Source organism: Gavia stellata, chromosome 4 (genome assembly GCF_030936135.1).
Source record: "Gavia stellata isolate bGavSte3 chromosome 4, bGavSte3.hap2, whole genome shotgun sequence".
NCBI lineage: Eukaryota > Metazoa > Chordata > Aves > Gaviiformes > Gaviidae > Gavia > Gavia stellata.
The window spans coordinates 23,723,481-23,745,547 of record NC_082597.1 but is presented as its reverse complement, the minus strand read 5'-3'; the positions used below and the strand labels follow the sequence as shown (position 1 = coordinate 23,745,547).

Below are 22,067 nucleotides of genomic sequence, written 5' to 3'. Positions count from 1 at the left end.
GTAATTCAACTTGACAGATGTGATGAGGCTGAGACAAGTCATACAACCATCTGTGGTAACATTTAGAGCTTCCCAAACTACAACACATACACCACTCATTCCACCTGAAGAACTTTAAAAAGGCATTTATTTTCCACTTAAAATAGTAAAAACAAAATCATCCTTTCCCAGACATGGGTAACTACCCAGCCATGACTTACATATGAGTCAAGGCCAAGAATTAAAGGATTAGAGTAATGACATATCATTTAGCTCAGTGAGGAACTGAATATCATCATTTTTTTTGTGAAGTATGTGGTAAAAGGCAGAAGACAAGGCATTGTTGAAAACAGAGAGTGCATGCATGGCTCTCATATTTCTGTGTGAGATAATATCTGCGCTTTGCGAAGCCCAGTGCAGTAAGTCTTTGAATCAATGGCACAGTACACTTACAATAAATCTGACAGTTCAGGAAGTGCAGGACCAACGGTGCATGTGCTTGGAGACCGCACAGTATGTCTGTCTGACAAACCCAAGAGAAGTGGGGTGCTAGTGTGCAGCTTTTGCTTGCAGAAAGTTTGGAAGGGCACCCCCATAACAAAGGCTGCATGACAATGTCACCAGGCTACCAGAAACCTTGGAACAGCAAATGAACAAAATGTTCACGTTCCATGTGGAAAATACTATTTGGTGAAAGAAAACACTGCCAGGGAAATCAAGGCACATGGATGACTTACGTATGCAGGGCAGAAAATTGAGTATTACTGCTGCCACTAGTCACAGAAATGGTGGTCACTACCAGTACTGCTGGGGGTGGTGGTGCTAATTAAGCAAATGACACTGGGAGCCCTGACATTAGGCAAAAACTATCTATACAAAAAGTAACATAAACAGTCTGCTGTAGTCATGGAAAACTAAAGGTAACGATCTTCTAGTAAACCCTGCAAGGAACAGCAAAAGGCCAACATCTCACAGGTGATACGAAACTCAGAGCTACAGATGCAACTGCTATATTAGCTGTCGTGACAATTTGTGTCTGGGTGTGATGCCTGAGCAAGCAGGTCTGAGAGCAACAGTGCCAGTTACATAGGGGTTTTGCTCAAACTTCATAGAAACTTTCAGCTTTATGATACAATATAGAAACTTGTCCTTTTCACATGAGGACAAGTAACAAGGACATATTGATTTGATTTTTACTTCATCCTCAAACACAGTTTGTAAACTGAACAGGGAGTTCATGACTTGACCTATCATCAAGACCTCAACAGTTTAAACAGAAGTTTAATTTTCTCTGTATATACTTCAGGGATAACAATATGAGAATTACTGTGATGTGCCCATTCAGTAAACTAACCCTCATACTGACAACTGTAGATGGGGTGAGAGAGGAGGTCATTGAAAACATGAATGGAATTGAACCACAGCCACAGGTCTTTAACAAAATCTGGACCATCACTGGATTTGTGCAAATTAACTACTAACTTTGTCAAACATTGCCCATGAACTTTTTCTTCATGTTTGAGAAAAAATGTCACATTTTCTTACAACACAATCATTTGTATTGGAGAATTGAAGGGAGCCAGAAGAGTGACGAAAAGAAAGCAGTTCCTTTCCTGCACTCCAATAAACAACTTACAGATAATGTTTTACTTTCACAGTTACCTGTGCATTTCTTGGTATTGCTGTTTCTTTTTCCATGTGATCCTAATTTGCATCCAAAGTTCTCCTCCCAAAATTCTGCAAACCATACATTTCTTCGATTGTTAGCAAGTGTTCGGCTCCGAAAATATCTATCAAATCCTACATTTAAGAGAAGTGAAAGAAGCATTAAAATATGATATATCATAAAAATAGTCATTTAAAGAGAATAACAGATTTTGTATAAATATCAGAACGAGAAAAATCTTTAGGTACAAACTACTATGTGATATACTATAATACTTTATGAGCATAATAGTATCAAAGGATTAAAAAAATAGTATATTTGTTATTATCCCATATTTGCTGTAGAACAAGATTTTTTTTAATACCTACAGCACTTAAAGAGTCTCTAAAGCTCCAGCAAAATTCTATAATTACAAAAAATACAATGCAGATGGTTAGGGAAATAGCTTGATTTTTAATACGCAGATGACCCAAATAAAGAATTGGATACCTATAAGAAATTAGACAAACTCAGTCAAAGACTGTGATCCAAATAAATTTCATTTCAAGGCCACCTAAAATCACTAGTACGTCTCTGTTGAACCAGAGGGTTTCCAGGACACCTAAAATTCTGCTTCGATTTATTTATATGTTTAATGCCCCTAGTTGAGAAACTAAAGATTCCTATTTAAACCTGATCAGATTCTGCACCAGCCTTAACCCTACAACCCAGCAGCCATAATGAAATCATGACTAACACACACCATCTGGATTAAGTTCTTCACAAATGTTTTCGTGTGCCTAAATTCTCCAAGCAGCATCAATAGTGCTCAGTTTTTCTAACCATTTACCAGTTTAGAGCACTTACCCAGACAGTAAGAGATGTTACTATGCCCAGTACCCTCCTGGGAATAAGGTGATTCAAACCAACAACTTCCACTTCATCCACCAAGTCAGAAACTTTGTTAATATAGTGGCTTCTTAAAGTAAGTTTATGAGAGGAAAGCAGAGCCTAGATTGATCTCGTCCCAGGAGAATGAGATGACTCTTATCATCCATCCGATACTCTCCTTTTTTGTCCCAAAGAACCACCAGGCTATGGGTAAGAAGCTCTCCACCACACATGCTCTGGTTACTAGACAATTATAAGACTGCCTAATTGCAGATTCAGCATCTCCTCATCTCAACGGAGATATTAAATGAATATTGGATCAGACCAACTCAAGTTACTTGGAAAGTTTTCCCTGATTTCCCTGTAATCAACGACTACATGAGTTTTTAATAATATTTTAAGAGAGATAGGGTGCTTGAATATTGTCAGAAAATGAGGGCTTTGTGCCATTTGCATTCCTACCATCTATTGATGTTCTTTTGGGCAGAATGGTTACGGCTCCTTCCGCAATCTCCTCCTGCTGCTGAACTGGTGAAATTTTTGACCCCCAACTGTCTGAGCCAATCCAGAGGAAATGTCCAGATTGGTTAGCTTTTTTGGCTGCTTCCAGTATTCGCCTGCAAATAAACAACAAATAACTAATTAAACAAACTGCATTTACGAAGAACTTAAGAATCCCCAGCATTAATTCTGACTATGCATAAGTAAGCTTACACTAACCAACCAGTCAATAGTTTTCACAGTCTAAAGTATATTCAACAACAGCCGTAGTGAACTCCAGATAGAGTACTGTACAAGTTAATCTGTTTCATCTTTAGCCATATTTTTCTAGCATTCTTATTGGTTTCTTCCTTTTCAGTCAGCAAATAACAATCTATTGAAGCTGGACTCTTAGGAGCTAGGAACAGAATCTCCGCAGAATAAAGGAGCAGCACCCTATATAATTGCAACTCAATTTCTCGTCACCAGATTTCCAAGAATTTTTACATGGGATTGAATGTGAAAACTCCTGTGTTACTCTATTCTGCATCACTCAATTGAGCATCTCTGTGAAGAGAGAACATCTTTAACACACAAGATAAGGAAACAGGCACCTAATATCATCTTCATTCGCAAACATGATCACTGCTCGAGCATTTGGAGTTTCCAATAAGCGCTTGATGATCTTTTCAAACTCTCCTGGTCTTGGTTCCCGAGGGATTTTGAGTGACTGAGCAATGCAAACACCTCCTGAGAAAAATTAAAAGGAAAAAAAAAAAAAGAATTTTAACATGTTAAATATCCAGACTTCAGATAATCCATAGTTGACCAGGCAGGCAAAGAAAACAAGATAATAATCTGAGATAAGGCAGCACAGCCAAAAGTTACCTTATCTATGTATTTTGAAATATGCACTGTACAAACTTACACACTTAATGTTTCATTAAAGAGCTCAACTCAGTTACCTGTTACTTTATTTTTTATATAAAATTTAAAACAACATCCTGAGCAAGACCCTCAAGCATCGTACTCTGGCTCAGCTGGACTGAGTTCCACAGACCCACCCCAACTTATGGCAGCTGAGAACCCAGCCTTGGCACAGGATTGCATTTAACCATGGAACCACAATTTGGCAGTTATTTTATGCTCATAAGGTGGTTCTCCAGTATCAGGTACTATCATACACCTCTGCTTTTTTAGCAGATAGTAGAAGGTTAACAATAAATGCTGTGGTTACAGAATCAGGTAGAGAACCTGAAATGTTCTCTTATGAATGAATACATACAGATCACTTCTAATTGTTATTATGACATTCTTAATTAAGTTGTCTTAATTATTTAAGAGGTTTTGGATTGTCATTGAATATTCTAAACTACTAATCACCAAATGAACACAAACTCAGAGATGATGATATTTATATCTCTTCCTGACAGAAGGAGGAAAGTGCTAATCGAAATCTTTACATTTTACCTGTCCTGCAAAAAGGAACAAATTTCTACGGAAACTCAGTGGTTTCTAATGGCTTTTATACACTGGTGCAGGGGAATCTCTGCTTCCCAGTTACGACACTGTTATCAATGTCTGAGCAGACAAGGAGACAAATTCCTTGAGTCTGTTTCATGAAGCATTGAGTCCAGATTGGCACCAACTTCCTATACCATAGATGATCTCTCTGTGATTGTTTGCTGATTTGTTTATTTTAAGTATTTTTTTCTTTGAGAACTATTGCCTGATTCGCATTGGTACATCTAATTCCCACCAATATTCGCTGTTGCCTGTTGTTATTCCCAAAATAAAAGCCTCTTCTGGAGAATCTAATCATTAATAAAACCATAAAATGAAGAAAATGACAAAATGTTTATTTCTAACAAAAAGTGACATGTTACTAGACAAAGGCAAAGCAAATGATAATTTTTGCATCTCTGCATCTAAATACTTCTACACTGAAGATTGCCTTCAGTGTGAGTAAAAGCAAGAATGTGTTTTAAAAAAGCTGTTCTATTTTTAATAAATGCCAGTATTGATTTTTGTGATGTATAAAATCATTTGGGACGTATACATGTCTACATATTAAAGGTAATTAGACAATTAAAGTTACAGTTAGATGGCTATGTGGTATATGGGGAGGCTTTCCAACTTTCTCAATAGTCTTGTCCCTCCTATCAAAATGTCAGTCTCATGTTTTTCCAAAGTACTTCACAAATTAGGTTGCTACACACAATCAGTGATAGATTTTGAACAAAAACGGGGGTCCAGCCAGATGCAGCTGGGGACATAGAGCTACATGAAGTTACAGAGGTCTCTTGTGTTAGCTTTCTTAAGCTGAATGTATTTAATCTTTAAGCAAAATAAACAAACAAAATAAAGGTATTTATGAAGCCTTTTTTATTTCTTTTACTCAAATGTAATATTTAGAAAATGCCGGGGATTCATTATCAGATTTTGTTCTGCCTCTGCAGAATCTCATCGACCTCAAAAGTTCTCTGCACAGGCAGATCCTAAGTTTGAATCAAGTTTAGACATGGCATAAATGAAGCACGAAATTATCAACTGGCAGTATAAAAATAACAACTTCCAAATGAAATCAGCCAGTTTTAGTCACAGGAAAACATATCACCCTTTTCAGCTATGCATCAATTTCTTGGGAAGTTACATTATTATTTCATTAGATTGACAGATGCATACTACCATATAGATTTACCCTAAATTCTTCTCTGCTTTATATGAAAGAAAAAGTATTTGCAAATCAGAACATCTGCCATTTCTAACAAAAAGTGTTTGTACACATTTCTTTACTATCTATAAATAGTATAAAGTTATAAATAATTTACTCTTATCTGCTTTAAAATAGAATATAATGCCTTTCTCTGGCAACACATTTCTTCACATTTTTATGAACAGCCTGGCTCCCCATGATGGGCAGCTAATTTGCCAATAACAACAGCTGAGCCTGTATAGCAGGTGACCCTCATATTCACCAGGTATCTTTGACAATCCAGTAATTAAAAGATGGACACTGTACTATGAAAAGCTTTAGCCAATTTTCTAAACTGATATTAAGCTATTGTGAAAGACACTCAAAAAGCCCTTTACTGCAACCTCTTTCTCAAGTAACAGGTCTGAAATGTAAGGGAAATATTTAGCAGGCATCCTGTAAATTTAACAAACAGCAATTCACTGTTAAAAAGGAACAACTGAAAAACAATGCCAAGATCTCAACTGTCCCCAAAGTCATTCAGGCACAAAAAGTAGAACAGATCCTAAAAAATGACATAAAGGAATAATTTGTTACCTCATACATTTTGAAAGTACATTTTTCAACCCTTCCTCTTCATGCAAAGACCTTTAGGAAAAAAACATTATTTCCGCATAAAACTCAAATGCAAATATTACAAAATGTGTACATATAATACACTATATACAGTCATCTACAATCTGTGTGGAATGGATATCAAGCAGTGAAAAACTGCAGTACCTAAAAAAGCTATTTCCAGTCAAAATGCTGTAGAAGAAACACCATTCCATCATTGCAGCAGCAAGTTCAATCATGACTGTACTGTGCATCTTAGCATCTCTACATTGAAGAATGTGTTAAGTACTAATAGGAACAAAATAAAATACACTTCAGCCTTGTTGCTACATTTATAATGAATTGTGTAAGCTATCTCCAACACACAAAACACTTTGCGTATGCTTTTATCTATATGTTGCATATACAGCTGTTGCTCAAACAAATGACAGTATCAATTTTCAGCTAATGATGAAATGCTAGATCCACAAAGGTACTTAAAACATTACGGTGTCTAACCTCTCAGCACCCTGCTGCCTTTGAAATCTACAGCCTGGGCTAAGTGCCGAGACACAGAGAGAGATGAGTGTCTAGGAAAAGGATTCATAGGAGCCAGCAAACCGAATAAGGAATAATTATTCCTCCAAAAAAGCTAGCAGAGGTACTAAAAGGACAGGTTTTAAGGCCAGTAGTTAGGATAATCTTATGAAGTGTGAACAAAAGAGACATTTCCCCAAATTAAGAAGAAATAGGGTTTGAGAAAAGATGTCTCACACATGGTACCAATGGATTTACCATTTGCTGCAGAGGTGCCAAAGGGCAGATGGTTCAGACACCTAATGCCCCTGGAGGATTTATGGCTGAGAATCATAAGAACAAATAGTGTCTACATGTTTCGCCCTGTCAGCATTTCTGACTGACTTGTCATGATAACTGTTTGTCTCTGTTGCTGGTTTCTAAAACGTTCATTACCCTTCATTGACTGGGGATGTACCTTAAAAAAATACATTGGTCTACATTTCCCTTGGCTAAAATTATGATTCATCTAACATTTGTATGAGGAAATGAGAGCTAACTATCTTCTTACCAAAAAGGAAATGTTGTGTTCAAACCCGGTCAATTAAAAGGACTTGTGAACAGGCTTCAGAGAGGGCTGCACAAAAAGCTGTTATTGAGATCAAGAAGGGAGTCAGACAGACAGACTCATTTCCAGTAGCTCAGCTAGGAACAGACACCAGTAATTGTACCCACTCCTACCGTACCCATTCCTTAATTCATATATGACATAGGAGTTGAAATTAAGGGTTTGCATCTGTCACACATTTTAAAAACATTAAGATGGCACTGATGGAAAACAGTTCTTCAGCTACTCTGGGGAAAAAAAAAGTCTTAGCACCAAAGTGTGCTAAGCCTCTTCCGTCTGTTCTCAGATCTGTAAAACTAAGGTTGTACACAGTCATCCCAGAGCTTGATTTGAGGAATAAAACAGTTAATATGAACTGCACTGTGTCAGTGATGATAAGTATCCATTTGTCTTCTGTCTAACAGCTATCAAGTGTGATATCCAGCACCTGGGGCCGGGGGACGAGGAAGAGAAGGAGAGCAGAGATGGGAGCTGGAAATCAGGCTCACGGCAGGTGCTGCCCCACTCATGATCAGGGGCCCAGTCCAGCTGCTCTGCACCACGGTTAGCAGCTGGCAACTCATGTGCTTTTAAAACAGGGACATATCCAGCCCTGATCTACAATAATATGGTTTTGGGTTGTTTTCACGATTGTGATAAAAATCGCGTCTTAAACAAATTGTTCCATGCTAGGCTTGGCTTGCTTACAGGTGCTCTGTATAACACAGCTTGTGGGAAACAGATTATCACCAAACAAAAAAATTGTAGATTTTTAAGATATTGTCAGTACGCTGGATCAATGAGCTTTTTCCTTTCTTTTTGTGCTCTTACAACAATGATTCTACCAAAGAAAAACATAAATCAAAAAGGGATATGTAGTATCTGCATCATTTTGGTGATTAAACTTATGGTAATTTTCTGATGATAAATATTCATTTTAGCTTTCATGGGTTCTGAAGTCACAAGAAGGCATGCTAATTGTAAACCATTAAATACTCAAGTATGCAGAGGTGGGTGTCAGACGTGATGTTGAATGTGTATTTGGAAAACAGCAAGCAGACTTGGTAGAAAACTTGCACTAACAAATGAAGTTCCTGAAGCAAAGACTGAAAGATGAAGCTAAATGTAAATACAAGGGCCATATTCTCTCCTACCCCAGCTAGGATCCAGGACTACATTGTGGACCAACCAAGTAGGATACACAAGAAAGGGCACTGTCTTTGTATCAAAAAAGCTGAAGACAGTTTTCAGATCAAGTGTGTTCAGTGTTGGGACCATGCTACTCAGAACCAGTTTACCCTCTACACTATTTTATCTCCCCACGTATATACCTTGCCCTACCACTGTAAAAGGGGAAGCAATCAAGCTATGCGCTTGCTCTGACAAGCTATCTATTTCTTAACATAAGGAGGCATACCTCACCTGACTCAGCATACATCATTGCAAGTCAACTATTTCATGGCAGTTTCATCACAAATCACATTGTTCCTGGAAAAGCTCAAGACAAATAGCCAGAGCACATCTGGGTCCCAGTCCTACCTGGCAGGGCTTTCTCAGCTGCCTTCAAGTATACATTTTCTTTTTTTAAGATTAATTATATGTGACTGGTCACTAGGCCAAGAAAATTTTAATGCAGGCCTGTGGAAAGTTACCAAAAGACATTACAGAAATATGTGAAAGCAGAGAAGCTCTTATTGCAAGTGGGAAAACAGATGTCAGAGAGTCAGAAGAAGCCTCAGTAAGAAACTCTCCTGTGAGGCACACAGGATGCTGTCACAGGCAGACACAGCCTCTGTCTGCCAGGAGAATGCACACTTCTGACAATATCACATGATGCAGGACAACATGAGGAAAACCAAACAACTAGATTTCTCCTCCTCTTCCAGTCCTTCCCCTGGTTATATTGAAAATCTAGAAAATCTAGACCTGGTTATATTGAAAGTCTGTTCCAATTGCCAGGAGCCTAGTTCAGCATGAAGATTGTTGGAGCTATTAAAAACAAGAAGATGCTCCACACTCAAGTTCTGTTGACAAAAATCAGGAAAGCTTTGTGACTTAATGAATCCATCAGGACCTTCTTTTTAAGCAGACATTTGATAAATTTGGATGCTAAGAAATCCGACTTTTTAAACAAAAATGAGGTAAGTGACTGTTCCACCTGGGACTTTCACTGATGCTGACAAACAGGAATTTTTAGAAATTATTATTTAAACCACAACCAGCTTGCCGACATCCTCTTGTGTATCCCTAGATGCCCTTAATAATAATTTTCTAGAGTCTGAGTCAACACGGAGTGACACCTAGGAAGACATAATCACAAGCTGAAGATCAAATTTCACAAGTAATAATTCTTCAAAATGTAAATGTCTCCTTAAAGCCAAAGTACTGTAGCTGGGTGGTCTGAACACAGCCGTGCATTCTTTGCAGAGCTACCTTCACTTAACTACCCCAAGAAACCATATGATCACCAATGTGCCTATATAGACCTCAGAGTAGCTTAGCTTTATGAATAAGAAACTTGAGCCTTCTGCAGATTCTGTGCTCCCATGCCATGGCTTCTTAACTGCTTTTCATGTCCAAATCTAGTTAAATAAAATCTCATTCCAGTACACCTCCTTTGTTGCAGTTACCAACTAACTGCAGAATGGAAATATCCTAATCTCTTGTGGCTTTTCATTTCCTCAGAAGCTCATCAAATACTTGAGCAAATGATTTGGTTACTCTCGCAAAGACCGTTAATTCTTCAGCCAATAGTGGCAATACTTTTTGATGTAAGGTAATAGAAAGAAAAACATTTTTTAAAAATAAATAATTTAAATAATACTTTGCTCTGAATGGACAAAAGTGGCACTTAGTATCCAATACACTAAAACATAACGGAGGATGAGGGCTTTTGTTATAATCTTGTAACAGACAAAATCAGTCTGCATTTTAAGCCCATATGTTGATGGTTTTTTTCCTTTATTTAAGTAAAAATGCATTTTCTCAAAATCCCTTAATATTTGTGACAAAGATGTTTTTAATGCACAAGCACGTTGATGATGCTTTTTCACTAACGAGTCAGCTACAGTCATGAGCTTTTCTACTCATACCTAAGAGCCTTTAAGAGCTCAAAGTCTCTCTCATTTATTTTAGTGTTTTAGAAAAGGCCTTTTAGCAATGTTTTTTGTTGGGTCTTCCTTTTATTCATTCTTTTGAAAAAAAAAAAAATAGAAGGCATTCAGTGAAACCATGAAAGAACCCAAAACATTCTGATAAATACAATTCACCCATTCCTTTCAAATCTATTTTTTTACATTCCTACATGTATTCACATGCATACAGCCATGCATATTTCACAAACACATGCGCTCAGACACATACTTAAATCATGGGCAGCGCAGATGTTAATTCTAAAATAGACGTTAATTCTAAAATAGATGTTAATTCTAAAATAGTTAATTCTAAAATAGAAAAGGAAGAAAGAAAAAAAAAACAGCTCTGGCTCCATATGAGACCACTGGCTATTGGCTTCAGTCACAAGAGTCTGTCTCTAACGTGACATGCAGCAAGACAGATCTGTTATTTTATACTTCTATTCTGAACAGTAAAAACTTATCTCCCTACCCCACCCCCCCCACCCCCCCGAAGAAACAGTTCTGAATGTACCACTACAGCTTCCATTAACACCAGCACCTGACGTAAAATAACTGCAAGGGATGTTCTCACCATCACCAAACCTACTGATTTTTTTTTTTTTTTTTTGCAGGTTTGAAAAAAAAAAACCACAAACAACACGTATTTCATCCTTTGACTTTTTAGTGCCATTTGTGTAAATGAAAGCCAACTTTCACAGTCTTGAAAGTGAGAGGCTAAAAGAAAAATTAATCTGTAGTAGAGATGTTTATGAATGCGTAAAAATCAAATACCCGGGGAAAAAAAAGCCTGCAAAGAATGAATTCTGGAAGGTTGTAAGAGAGGAATTTTCCTCTCCACAGTGAATCACTGTATAACTAGTTCATAAAGGACATGGGATGCCCAGTCAAGCTTCAAAATAATCTGTGGCCAAAAGAATGTAATTGAAATTGGTCTTCACTTATATTTACTGGTCGGCTGTTGCAGTGCTTTCACAGCTATGTCTTTTTTTAGCTTCGCAGTGGGTATGAATATCTCCCTCCGGGGAAACGTGGTTCTTCTTACTCACAGATTTAGAAATTGCAGAGGCATAATATGAAAAAAGAAATATACTGCTATTTTCTGTTTTCTGGCTACATGCCGGATACATCCTTAATGAGAAAAGGAGACCCTCTTTATTTTTGTTTGGTGTCTAAAGATCAGGAAAATTTAGGTTATGAAAAAATATTTCATAGATGCCTAAATTCTAAAAGATTTTCAAACTGTTTTTTTAAAACAGCATCAGTTCTGCTTTATAACAAAGTAATAGTGTGAACTCAAACCCTGGCCCGTGGTTACCTAACATATTTTTCTCTGAAGGAAAATTTGCTTGAATATGGCCCTTACTCTTTCCTCCAATTCTCTCAGATTCTCAGTACTAATGGGCCTGAGGAGCAGCAAAGGTTTGGATTTGATGTTTTAGGGAGTTTAGATGCAAATGTCTGCTTCAAAAAATTCTAGAGGTGGGACAGGGCATAAAAATCACCAGTTCACTCCCAAGTATAGTCAATGAACTGTCCCAAGTCACAATCCCCAATGGGTGTATTTAGCATCATGAAGATGACACAGGAGCTTACAGCATTCCTTATAACTATGTTTAGACAGGAAAAGAAACCCCACCACAAGAAGGCCTGGGTTTTGTAGAAACATTTATTTCTAAATAAATATAAACTTTGGTCTTTTAGGATAATTTGTTCTCTACCGGGATCTTCAGTTTAACATTTTTTTATTCCACTCCCCGCCCTGTTTATTTTAAATATTTTATCAGCGATATGAAAGACTGTTTTCAGTTAAGTTGTCCTGGATTGCCTGATTTTAATGGTAGGCTGGTGTCCTATTTTTCCCTTGCATGTTTCTCACTGCTATCGTGGTGTTCAGAGCTTGTCTCAGTCACCTCTTTTGCACTTAGATGCTGTACACAGGCAGCAGAACCTGACTTTTAATCATGCTTTCTAAGAAAAATAGCAGCAGTGATTAATGTTCTCATTCTGAAACATTTTGGTCTGCTTTTATAAGTGAGGACATTCTTCTTTGTGGTCATAAAATAGCCACAGATTTCTTGTATTCACTGAAATTTAAAAAAAAAAAAAAATCCCTTCTGCTTTTTGCTATCTTCCAGAACGCTGGGAGCAAAAGCAATTATTTCCATCTTTCTTTAGTCCTTTAATGAAACAGTCTCGTATCAGGGAATTATTCTTAAAATTAGGCATATGTTATTCAGCTTAGGTTATCTCTAGTCACCAAATATTTATTTTCTCAGAACTTGAACTATCAAAATACCTTGCATGTAAAGACTTAACTTTAATAAAGATAACTGAGTTTGATTACTGATGTTTGAGCTTGAATGTGATGTTCAAAAAATAGTCTCAAATTTGAAGTAAAACAAAATAACTGTCAGCTATGGCTTTTTGAAACTGGGAAAAGAGAGTTCTGTGGGTTTCTTTACATGAAATTATAAGCCTAAATTTGTAATGAAAATTAAGAAGGGATCACTTCTTACATGGAATCTTGTAGGTAAATTTAGTCCCCAGAAAGCAAATATAATATAGATGCACAATCTACTACAACAAAATCTTGCACACAGAGGTGATGGGTTTTACTGCATAAATTCTCCACATAGCATGCCTAAACTAAAGTTAAGCCCATGCTAACATTGCTCAAGTGCTCACTTGCAACCTTGTGCTCAAACAGCCTAGTCTGCTTTTATGGAAATTGTCATCAGGAGCCACGATGACTCCAGTCATGCAGGAACAAGCTGAAGTTCTCTTCCAAGTCATGATTATCTTACAGAGATAACATCATATATGAGAGCTCTGTTCATGGATTAGACTAAAAGAGAAAAGATTTTCAGGCCGAAAGAGATAATTGTCACCATCTACCTTGGCCTCTTCCACACTTAAGGTTGATCAGAATCTTTTTCAAAGGCCTAAGTCAGCTTTTGGAAAGGCAGTTGCATTAAAATTGAATTATTTTGCACTTGTTTGACAAAATTTTAAAGGATGAAAAGACATACTGGTTGAATTTTTTCCTTTTATCTTAGCAATATTAAAACATTAAGATAAAATGTGAATTTTTTATTTCAAATGTATTATTTTGAGTGTCTTTTTGCTTTTTTATTCAGTACAAGATGACACATAAGCACTACTGAGACAAAAAGTTAAACATTTGAGAAGTAAATATTTTATTTTCACTATGGAAAATTTCAGTATTTGTTTTAATTTTTTAAATCAGAATTTCCAATGAAATGGAAATATAATTTCTGAGTGGTTCCATGTGTAGTGAGTCAAAGAATGTTACCTTATAATGTCTGAAACCAACTGATTTCCGTCTGAGCTAAAGTGTATATAGCTAAAAAAATAAACATTTCAAGGTACGAAGGGTGTGCCACACCCCTGTAGAATTTTCTGCAATTATTTATAATCCTCATTATTGAAACAAAAAAATGTTCCTTTTCATCAGTTTAATGTTTCTAACTTCAGTTTATAGCAACTGGGTCTGATTACACCTTTTTCATCAAAAATGGAGATCCGTATCCTTCATTATTCCAAACACAACAACTTGTACATTATTAAGTTATGTGATTAAGTTATAAGTTAAGTAACCTTCTCGTATACAAATTAGGAAGGCTGAGTTTATTTAATTAGCTATGTAGACTGCGAGTTACATTTGCAAAACTCATATATCAATTTTGATGTTAGTACCTAACTATATTTACCTGACTTTAAAGTACTTCGAGGGCTGGACACTTGGGTAAGAACACCATTAGGATCTAAGAATACTAATGAACTTTATTTGCTGACTTCTTATAATTTTGGGTTATAAAATATGAAGAGAATAAAGCTAAGTCTTGTATATTTCTTCAGGTCTTTATGTTTCTTCACACCAGTTGAAGATATAGTGATATTAAGAATCAGCAATACTTCTTTTATAACACAGCAGTAAAATAAAGGAATGAGTTCATGAGTCAACAGGAGTCACTCCGTAGCCTTACACATAAATAAACCTACAGAAGGCTACCTTAATTTTAAAAATGTTACTGAATTAAAGTTGCCTACACAGCTACTGTAGCTTTAAGAAAGTCTGTGGCACTGTGTTGTGAGATTTGGATGAGAGAACAAAGTCAAAGAGAGGTGCCTGAAGTCTCTGTGCGTTTAATACCAAGTGATAAAGTATCTCTTGAGAAGAAGTTTAGGAGTGAGTGGATCTGCTAATTAGTCTTTTCTTGAAGCATGTTGGGATAAAGGATTAACTTAGTTCATAAAGCCCTACACAAAAAAAGGCATCAGTTCAAAACTGACTAACCAGGAGACATGCTTAGAGGGCTGCAATGGGCCTGAGAACCTAGAGCTGACGGAACCTGAGGAAGCTTGCAAATTAAACACGTGTTAGTCTGTTTTAAGGCATGTTACAACAATGTAGAAATGATGGGACAAGAGTAAAAACACTGAAATGATTTTAATTCTGGTGTATAATAAATGCTGAAAAGGTACTTACATGTTCTTGGATGAAAGGTACCATCTATGTACATACAAAATAAATTGCAGAAATACAACAATGCTTACTTTTACTAAATGTCTAATTACTCACATCTGTCTTTTGTTTGAAGACACAAATATCAGATTAATCTTCTGAATTAATCCTATCTTGTAAATGATACAGCAGGCATATATGATTACTATGTATTCTCAGTCCTTATTCAGGAAAGAATAAAGTCCTTATTCAGTAAGAAAGAATACAGGTAGCAACTCTGTAAGTTGAATCTCTGAAAAATTCTTAGATTCAGACTAAGGATTCTGGATAGGAAGTCCAATAAGTGATCTGATTCAGGCCTATTCCCACTATTTCTAAAATGGTGGGAATGCACTGCCTTGCCTTGTTGGGAAACGACCAGAGGTAGGATGAAAGTCTACTTTTACATAGTCTGTCAATAGTTGTACTAGGACAGGATTTAACCCTGCCTATCCTTTTTTCAGATGGTAGAAATATGGCTTCATTCTCGCTAACATTCTGAAAGGAACAAAGGCTTTACCTAACATAAAAGAAGGAAAAACATGGGGAGAAAGCTGTTATCCATGCAGGAAGAAACAAAAGAACCTGCTCTTTCCATCAAAGTGCACAGCTAATGTAAAATCCCCTGTAAAGAATGATAGCTGATGGGAAGAAGAGCTTTTGCTTTCCTAGACCAAACGTGGAAAGACTCAGAATGGATCTCGGTCAACCTCAACCAAGCTGCTCAGTGACATCAGATGAACGAATGCAACTGTGTTCAGAATTAAATATGCTAACAGTACACTACAGTAAAAGGGAAATCTGGATACTTTTAGTAACATAGCTATCAAATGGATGAAAAGCAATGTCTGTAAGTTAAGGAAGGCTTAGGACATTGAAAACAGATCAAACATTGGGAAGGTAGTTGGACCACAGCTCAATCATTGCCACAGAGCTGTACCCTTCTTTGTTCTACCAGAGCCAAAACCTTGCAAGTGTTCTTCAGGCTTTGTTTCTGCCTAGATTTTAATGTTTTAAAATTAGAAGAATCCAGACCCAACTGCTTCCATGCAAATAATAGCTGTGCTACAGGAAATCACCATTAGCTGTAAAAGAAATGGAAGTGGTTGCTTTATGATAGATTATTGATGGAGACTAGTAACTGACAAAAGATGTCTGCAGCTCACACTGTGCTAATAAAATGTTTGCTAGATCCACCATACTTTGTAGACAATGAAGAAAAAAAACCCCAATTACACAAAAAACCCTATAATCACTAAATACAAAATTACTTTTACTGAACATTGCACGGTAGTGGACACCATTTTGCTGTTAATACAAGCTGAAATAAAAGCCTATTTTGATGTGCATCTACTCTCCACATAGAACTTTGATCAACAAACTATCTCATCAAGGGCCTGAAGGATTTTTCTATGTCCATGCTACTCATTTGATCACATGGTTTCAATGATATCATACAATTCTTCTGTCACATATAACATTTTTAAGCATCCTTCATTATGTTTTTCTTTTTCCCCAAAGCAATCAAAAATTATACCAGACCAAAATCTATTATCCATGGAGCACTTATATCTCATTCATTATAAAAGAAAAATGCAGAAATACACAATTAATTAATTCTGAAATGTATTGCCCATCAAATCTGTCAAAAGACATAACAGAGGGAAAATTAAGGTACTTCAATTCACTCTGAATTATATCTTGAATAAAGACATATGATTAGCCCCATGGACTCGTGAGAAAGAAAGTCCACCTTGCAGTAACAAAAAATGGATCCTATATTACATGATGAAAGTAGCAAGTGAGGATAAAAAATGAAGATAACATAGAAGACAAAGGGAAAATAACAAAGCAGGTAAGGACTGGAGAGCTGTGCTACAATCACTCATTGTTCAGTGTAATGCACAAATAATAGTGCTGATCCTAAAACAAAATCTTCTGCAAATGCCTAGTGCTAAAATAATAATATACCCTTGTTTGCAATGCTTTATGATTAATCACTGTCAAGTTTTGAAGTGGAAAAAATATGCAGTAGGAATGAATCCTTTATTCTCCAGACTTCCAAAGAAATTTCTTGCTCTGCTTATTTAAGAAGTTTCATCAGTGAGATACATATGCTTCTGCCAAGAGAAAGAGTAAAGGAACAGTATAGCTCTTCCAAACCCTCCATAATAAAGCTACCTGGGGATTTTGCATGGAAATATCCAAGTCAAACACATGTTTTCAAATTCCAGAAGAGGTCAATAGAAGTTACTAGAAATTTGAATATTGAAATTTTAACTGTTTCAAATTTTGAATTCTGATAGCAGCCAAAATACCACAACTTCAAGACTATTTTTCTGCATATCAGAAAGATCACAGCTGACCAAAGATGTACAAAGTTCCACTGAATTTAGTATTTGAAAAGGCAGTTTAATTAGGAATGCCTTTGCCACCATTTAGAAAGTTTCCAGTGATGGCAAGGTAGAAAAGCAGAAGGAAATAATTTTCAATAGTAAAAAACAAACAGCCCTGAAGAGCACAAACAACTTCTGCCCTACCTTTTCCTGTGTTTCTTTTCTGTACAGATGGACTGACCTATTTTAGAAAAGAGTAGCCAATAAATGAAAATAAAAGGAATGTGGGAGAAAAAAAAAAGATATATGAACTGCAGAATAGCACTAGTGATAGCTTGTGTGAAGATAAATTTAATTCCAATGAAAAAAAGCAACATTATATATATATACACACACACACAACATTTATGACACCAAAGTGTACAGTATCTCTCTACAAGAGAGGACAAGTCAGGCACAGTGAGCTTGCTATGCTCATGCATTTCCACACTGTGGCATGTGCACATGAGGTCTGCTACATCCCATTACAGACATTTGTGTACAGTCTGTGAGACATGCTCCAACTTCAGGCTTCAGATCTGGGCTCCCTGGATGAATACTTAAGGATGCCAGTGTCCAAATACAACTCACGTGAGTTTTTGTAAAATCATAAATTGTTTACTAGCCTGGGCTAGCCCTTTTCATAAAGATGACTTTGGTTCTTGATAAATAAACTAATTATTGGCAGGTTTTCCATATGCAGTAAACTGTGTGCATAGCGATCCTAGTGACCAAAGTCCAGCCATTCTCCACTCATACTTTCACAATCTTTTGCTCCCCTGTGAAACTTCTACTCACTTACTTTAAGATTCATCTCTTGCGTAGAAAAAAGACATAAAGCATGAGATTACAGTTGGTAGGAGCAGAGGAGCAGGAAAGGAACACTAAGGGTCTTCAGCTTCTCTGTTAGCCTCCCATCTCCAAGCCAACATATACATCCCCAACACAGCAGTATTCTCTGGAAACACCCTCCAGATGAGAAAATCCACAAAAAACCTACAGTGCTGCACAGAACCTATGTCTTTGTCCCATACCATACCTCCCCCATGTCCCATGAGAAGGACACTGTTCTACACTTTCTTAGGTGACATGGAACAGGAATGCTTAGTCTCCTCACCATCATCACATCTGTAGTCAAGCCCAAAAGTATTTCATGAAGGAAATATGTCTGCCATGAACTTAAAGAGAATCCAGCAGCTGCAATGCTACAGAGGTGTTTGGAGTAAAGTCCTATATGAAAAAGGGACATTAAGAGTGCAAAAGTATGTGCAATAGAATTAGCCATTGATTGGCTTCTCCAAGGCTGTCTGATTAGTTATTGGAAAATAATATACTAATGTCCTCGCAATCACCTTTAACCATCTGTGTGGCAGCTAGATTCAGGTCAGTCCTTTAGAAGCTGAAGGGCAATGCTGCCAATGATAAAAGTCCAGAGGCAATCCCACATGGGACTTCCTAAATTGAATTCCTGCTCTCACAGCGTTACTATGCTTTCCTCCAATTTGCATGTCTCAAATTGGTGTTGCAAGCCAAGTTCGACTTGGGCACAGTGAGTGCATGATTTAAAATCAAAGCAAACAGATTCTGTCCATTTTTTAACACGGCACAGTGAAATGATGCTTATGGCATTGGAGAATATACAGTCAGCCTAAGTCCCTCAGAGGCAGTGAAATGAAACAGGCAAGGATCTATCAAAAACAAGCCCAGCACAAGGGCATGTATGTAGAGCTACCTGCCAGAGTTGTGCATTCTGAGAAACAATCGAGATCATGTCTTAACAGATTTCATTCTCGCAGCTAGCCAGAAAGAAGCCCAGCTTCTCTGAAGTGCTAAATCTAGTGACTAGTGACTAGGAAGGGAGAAGATAAGAAAATATTTCACTTGTACCACAGTCTCCTGGTATTTTCCCATTGAGCACATTCTCACTATTTTCAGAACACCTGTCAAAATCTCTCTCCAAGTCTCCTCAGGTACTTGTCTACAAAGCCAGGATCATCCTTTCCGAGAATGAACCAGTACAATGGGACTTAAATGACCCACTCAAAATCATTTTTCCCAGAGAGGATACAACTGTAAAAAAGGTACTCTAATTTAAGGTTGGGTATGCAGATTTCCATCCCACTAAGAGATGGATAACTCTACTCTGTCAGAAAGGAAACCTGGTCGTTACAGGAAAACAGCATGTACCTGGACAGTTACAGTGGAGTTTAAACATAAATTCATCCCCTGGTTTATTTCGCAGTAACTTCACGGAGAGATGAAAACTCTCACCAGCACTTCTCAGACCATGTATGAGCAGCAAACACCTGTTTGTTGATAACTAATGAACAAAAATGAGGTAAGTTCAAAGAATAAATTATTTGTTGCATTTTGTTTGTCACTAAAGGCACTAAGAAAAAGGCATATTATTATTCTGACTGAAGACCAAAATGGACTAAATGCTTCCCTTCTAATAAAATTGTATGTATGACAGGAAAGGATCTTTTTTGCATCTCCTCGGAAGGACTTAGTTCCATATTTCTATTTGGAATATTCTTTTTTTTTTTTTTTTTCACATTTGTGGCTGAAAGCTCCCTGCCAGCTGTGAGTTTAATTAAATCTTGCTAACAGAACCCACTGGATTTCCAGTTGCAAGGGAATCTCTACAGAAGAACAGCCGTTATGGCTCTGACCAAAGGTTCATCTAGCCTGATAGTCCCTTTTCTGGCTATGACTCATCATGGAAGAGCAGAACAGAGTAAACATATGTGCTGGCACGTCGTCCCAGCCTTCAATACTCTCCAGCTCAAGGGCTTTTTGAGAGACGGTGTCTTTATGCTCAATAAAAGTCCTTGATAGAATTTTTCTCTATTAATACACCTAGTCCACTTGAACACAGGTAAAAGCTACATTAGATCTTCCAGGTGTTCCCTCAACATCACTAAGTCTAAACTTAGTACCTAAAGATCAATTTTCCTTTTTCTTTCTCCATGATTACAGTCTTAAGTTCCAAAAATCATAGTTTGATTCCTAATACCATGACAAAGGCTTTCAATGTTGCATGTACTTTTCAGCTTTGTCTTCTAGTTAAGCTGGTCGTCCTATGCATCATATATACACATCATTTTTTTCCCCTTCTTTTATGAGCAGATCTGCAAAGTATATTTAGACACATTTCTATGGAGCTTCTTAGAATATTCAGGTATCTAAAACTGTAGGCATATTTTTATATCCCCATATGTGCGTCTGCAGATTTTTTCATGGACTCCAGAAAACTGGCCAAGAAAAACAGCATATGCAAGAATCTGAATGTACAGGCATATACGTACATCTCTAAAGGCTGCATGAAAGTCTTTTTGAAGTAACAGGTTCTTTAGTTTCTAGGATAACTTACATCAAGGATCAGATATTTGACAAGCAATTTAGTGTTCTGGAATCAAGAAAACTGTACTTTTTCATGAATGATTCAAAATACTAATTACAGAATAATCCCAGATATCTTTTCTTTGGGGGTTACCACCAATGGCCGGACAGTTGATCTTATACTTACATATTGAACCATTTCATATTATAGATTCAAATATGGCTATTCCTACATCTATTTCTGTTTGTAAATATCCAGTAAATGCACTGCTTTAAGGTAGAGTTCTCATATGAAATGCTGAAGAAAACTTTTCCCATCTCTACAACTAGAATAATTGTATTTATAACAATAAATTGAACAAGATAAAATTGGTTACTGATTTGGGTTTACCAATTTCATTAAGTTTGCTTCTAGAAGTCCTATTTCATACTGCGTAGCTCCCACTGAAGTCACTGAAAGGGTTTCATTTTTCATAGTTTGGAATGTTCATTAGATATTTATATGAAAAATGAGAACAAACTATGCTACATTAGGTAGAACAAAAACAATTTCATAGGGCAGTAAATGCTTATACTCCAGGGCATAACCCAACCAGTAATTTATAGGGTTAGACAGAAGCTTTGCTCACGGACAAGTTATTTCGAAGAGAACACAATTAAATGTTAAGTACCTTCCTTCAAAGCATCCCTTCCATTAGAAACTGGACAAAATATGGTATCACAATTTCTCTGCCTGGATCTTTGTGAAACCAACTCCCTGAATGCCACCCTTGCCAGAGTGACTTCCACATCTCTCTTTCTCAGTCCAGACTGCTCTCAGTATTGTTCACATAATCAGACATCAATTGGATCAGCTGACGATATTTTTTAGGATTTAAAAAGTATTTTCTAGCCATTTTACTTCTTCATTTTACTTCATTCTATTCCCTACACCCTTTATTCTTTAAGATATGAAATGAGCATTTTTTCAAGCGAGCAAGGCAAATTCTCTGTATATTCCTTGCATACCGTACATACCACCCTGAAATACACCTACATTTGAAAGCATAAATTGTCTTCTTCCCTCATTTGCACATGGACTCTTTTAGTTGTAACCCTGTATCCAAAGCACAGATATGTGAAATATCTAAAACTGTATTGATCGAATTTATCCAAGGTTTGCTTTAAATGAAGATAAAGAAAATCCTTTTTAAATGTAGAAAAGTTAAACATATAAAACACGTACAATTACCTACCTTGTTCTTAATACACTTCAGAAAAAATATTGGAAGAAGCAAAACC

At 36.7% G+C, this 22,067-nt stretch overlaps 1 protein-coding gene across 1 annotated transcript in view; it reads right to left on the bottom strand.

Moving 5' to 3' along the window:
- Positions 1-22,067, bottom strand: part of GRM8 (glutamate metabotropic receptor 8) — a 360,444-nt gene that overhangs the window by 203,135 nt on the left and 135,242 nt on the right. Inside the window, exons 3-5 of the mRNA XM_059815960.1 lie at positions 3,610-3,745; positions 2,978-3,132; positions 1,642-1,779 (exon numbers count right to left, since the gene is read on the bottom strand). Coding sequence (XP_059671943.1) covers positions 1,642-1,779; positions 2,978-3,132; positions 3,610-3,745 — 429 coding nt within the window. The remainder of the gene's footprint in view (positions 1-1,641; positions 1,780-2,977; positions 3,133-3,609; positions 3,746-22,067) is intronic.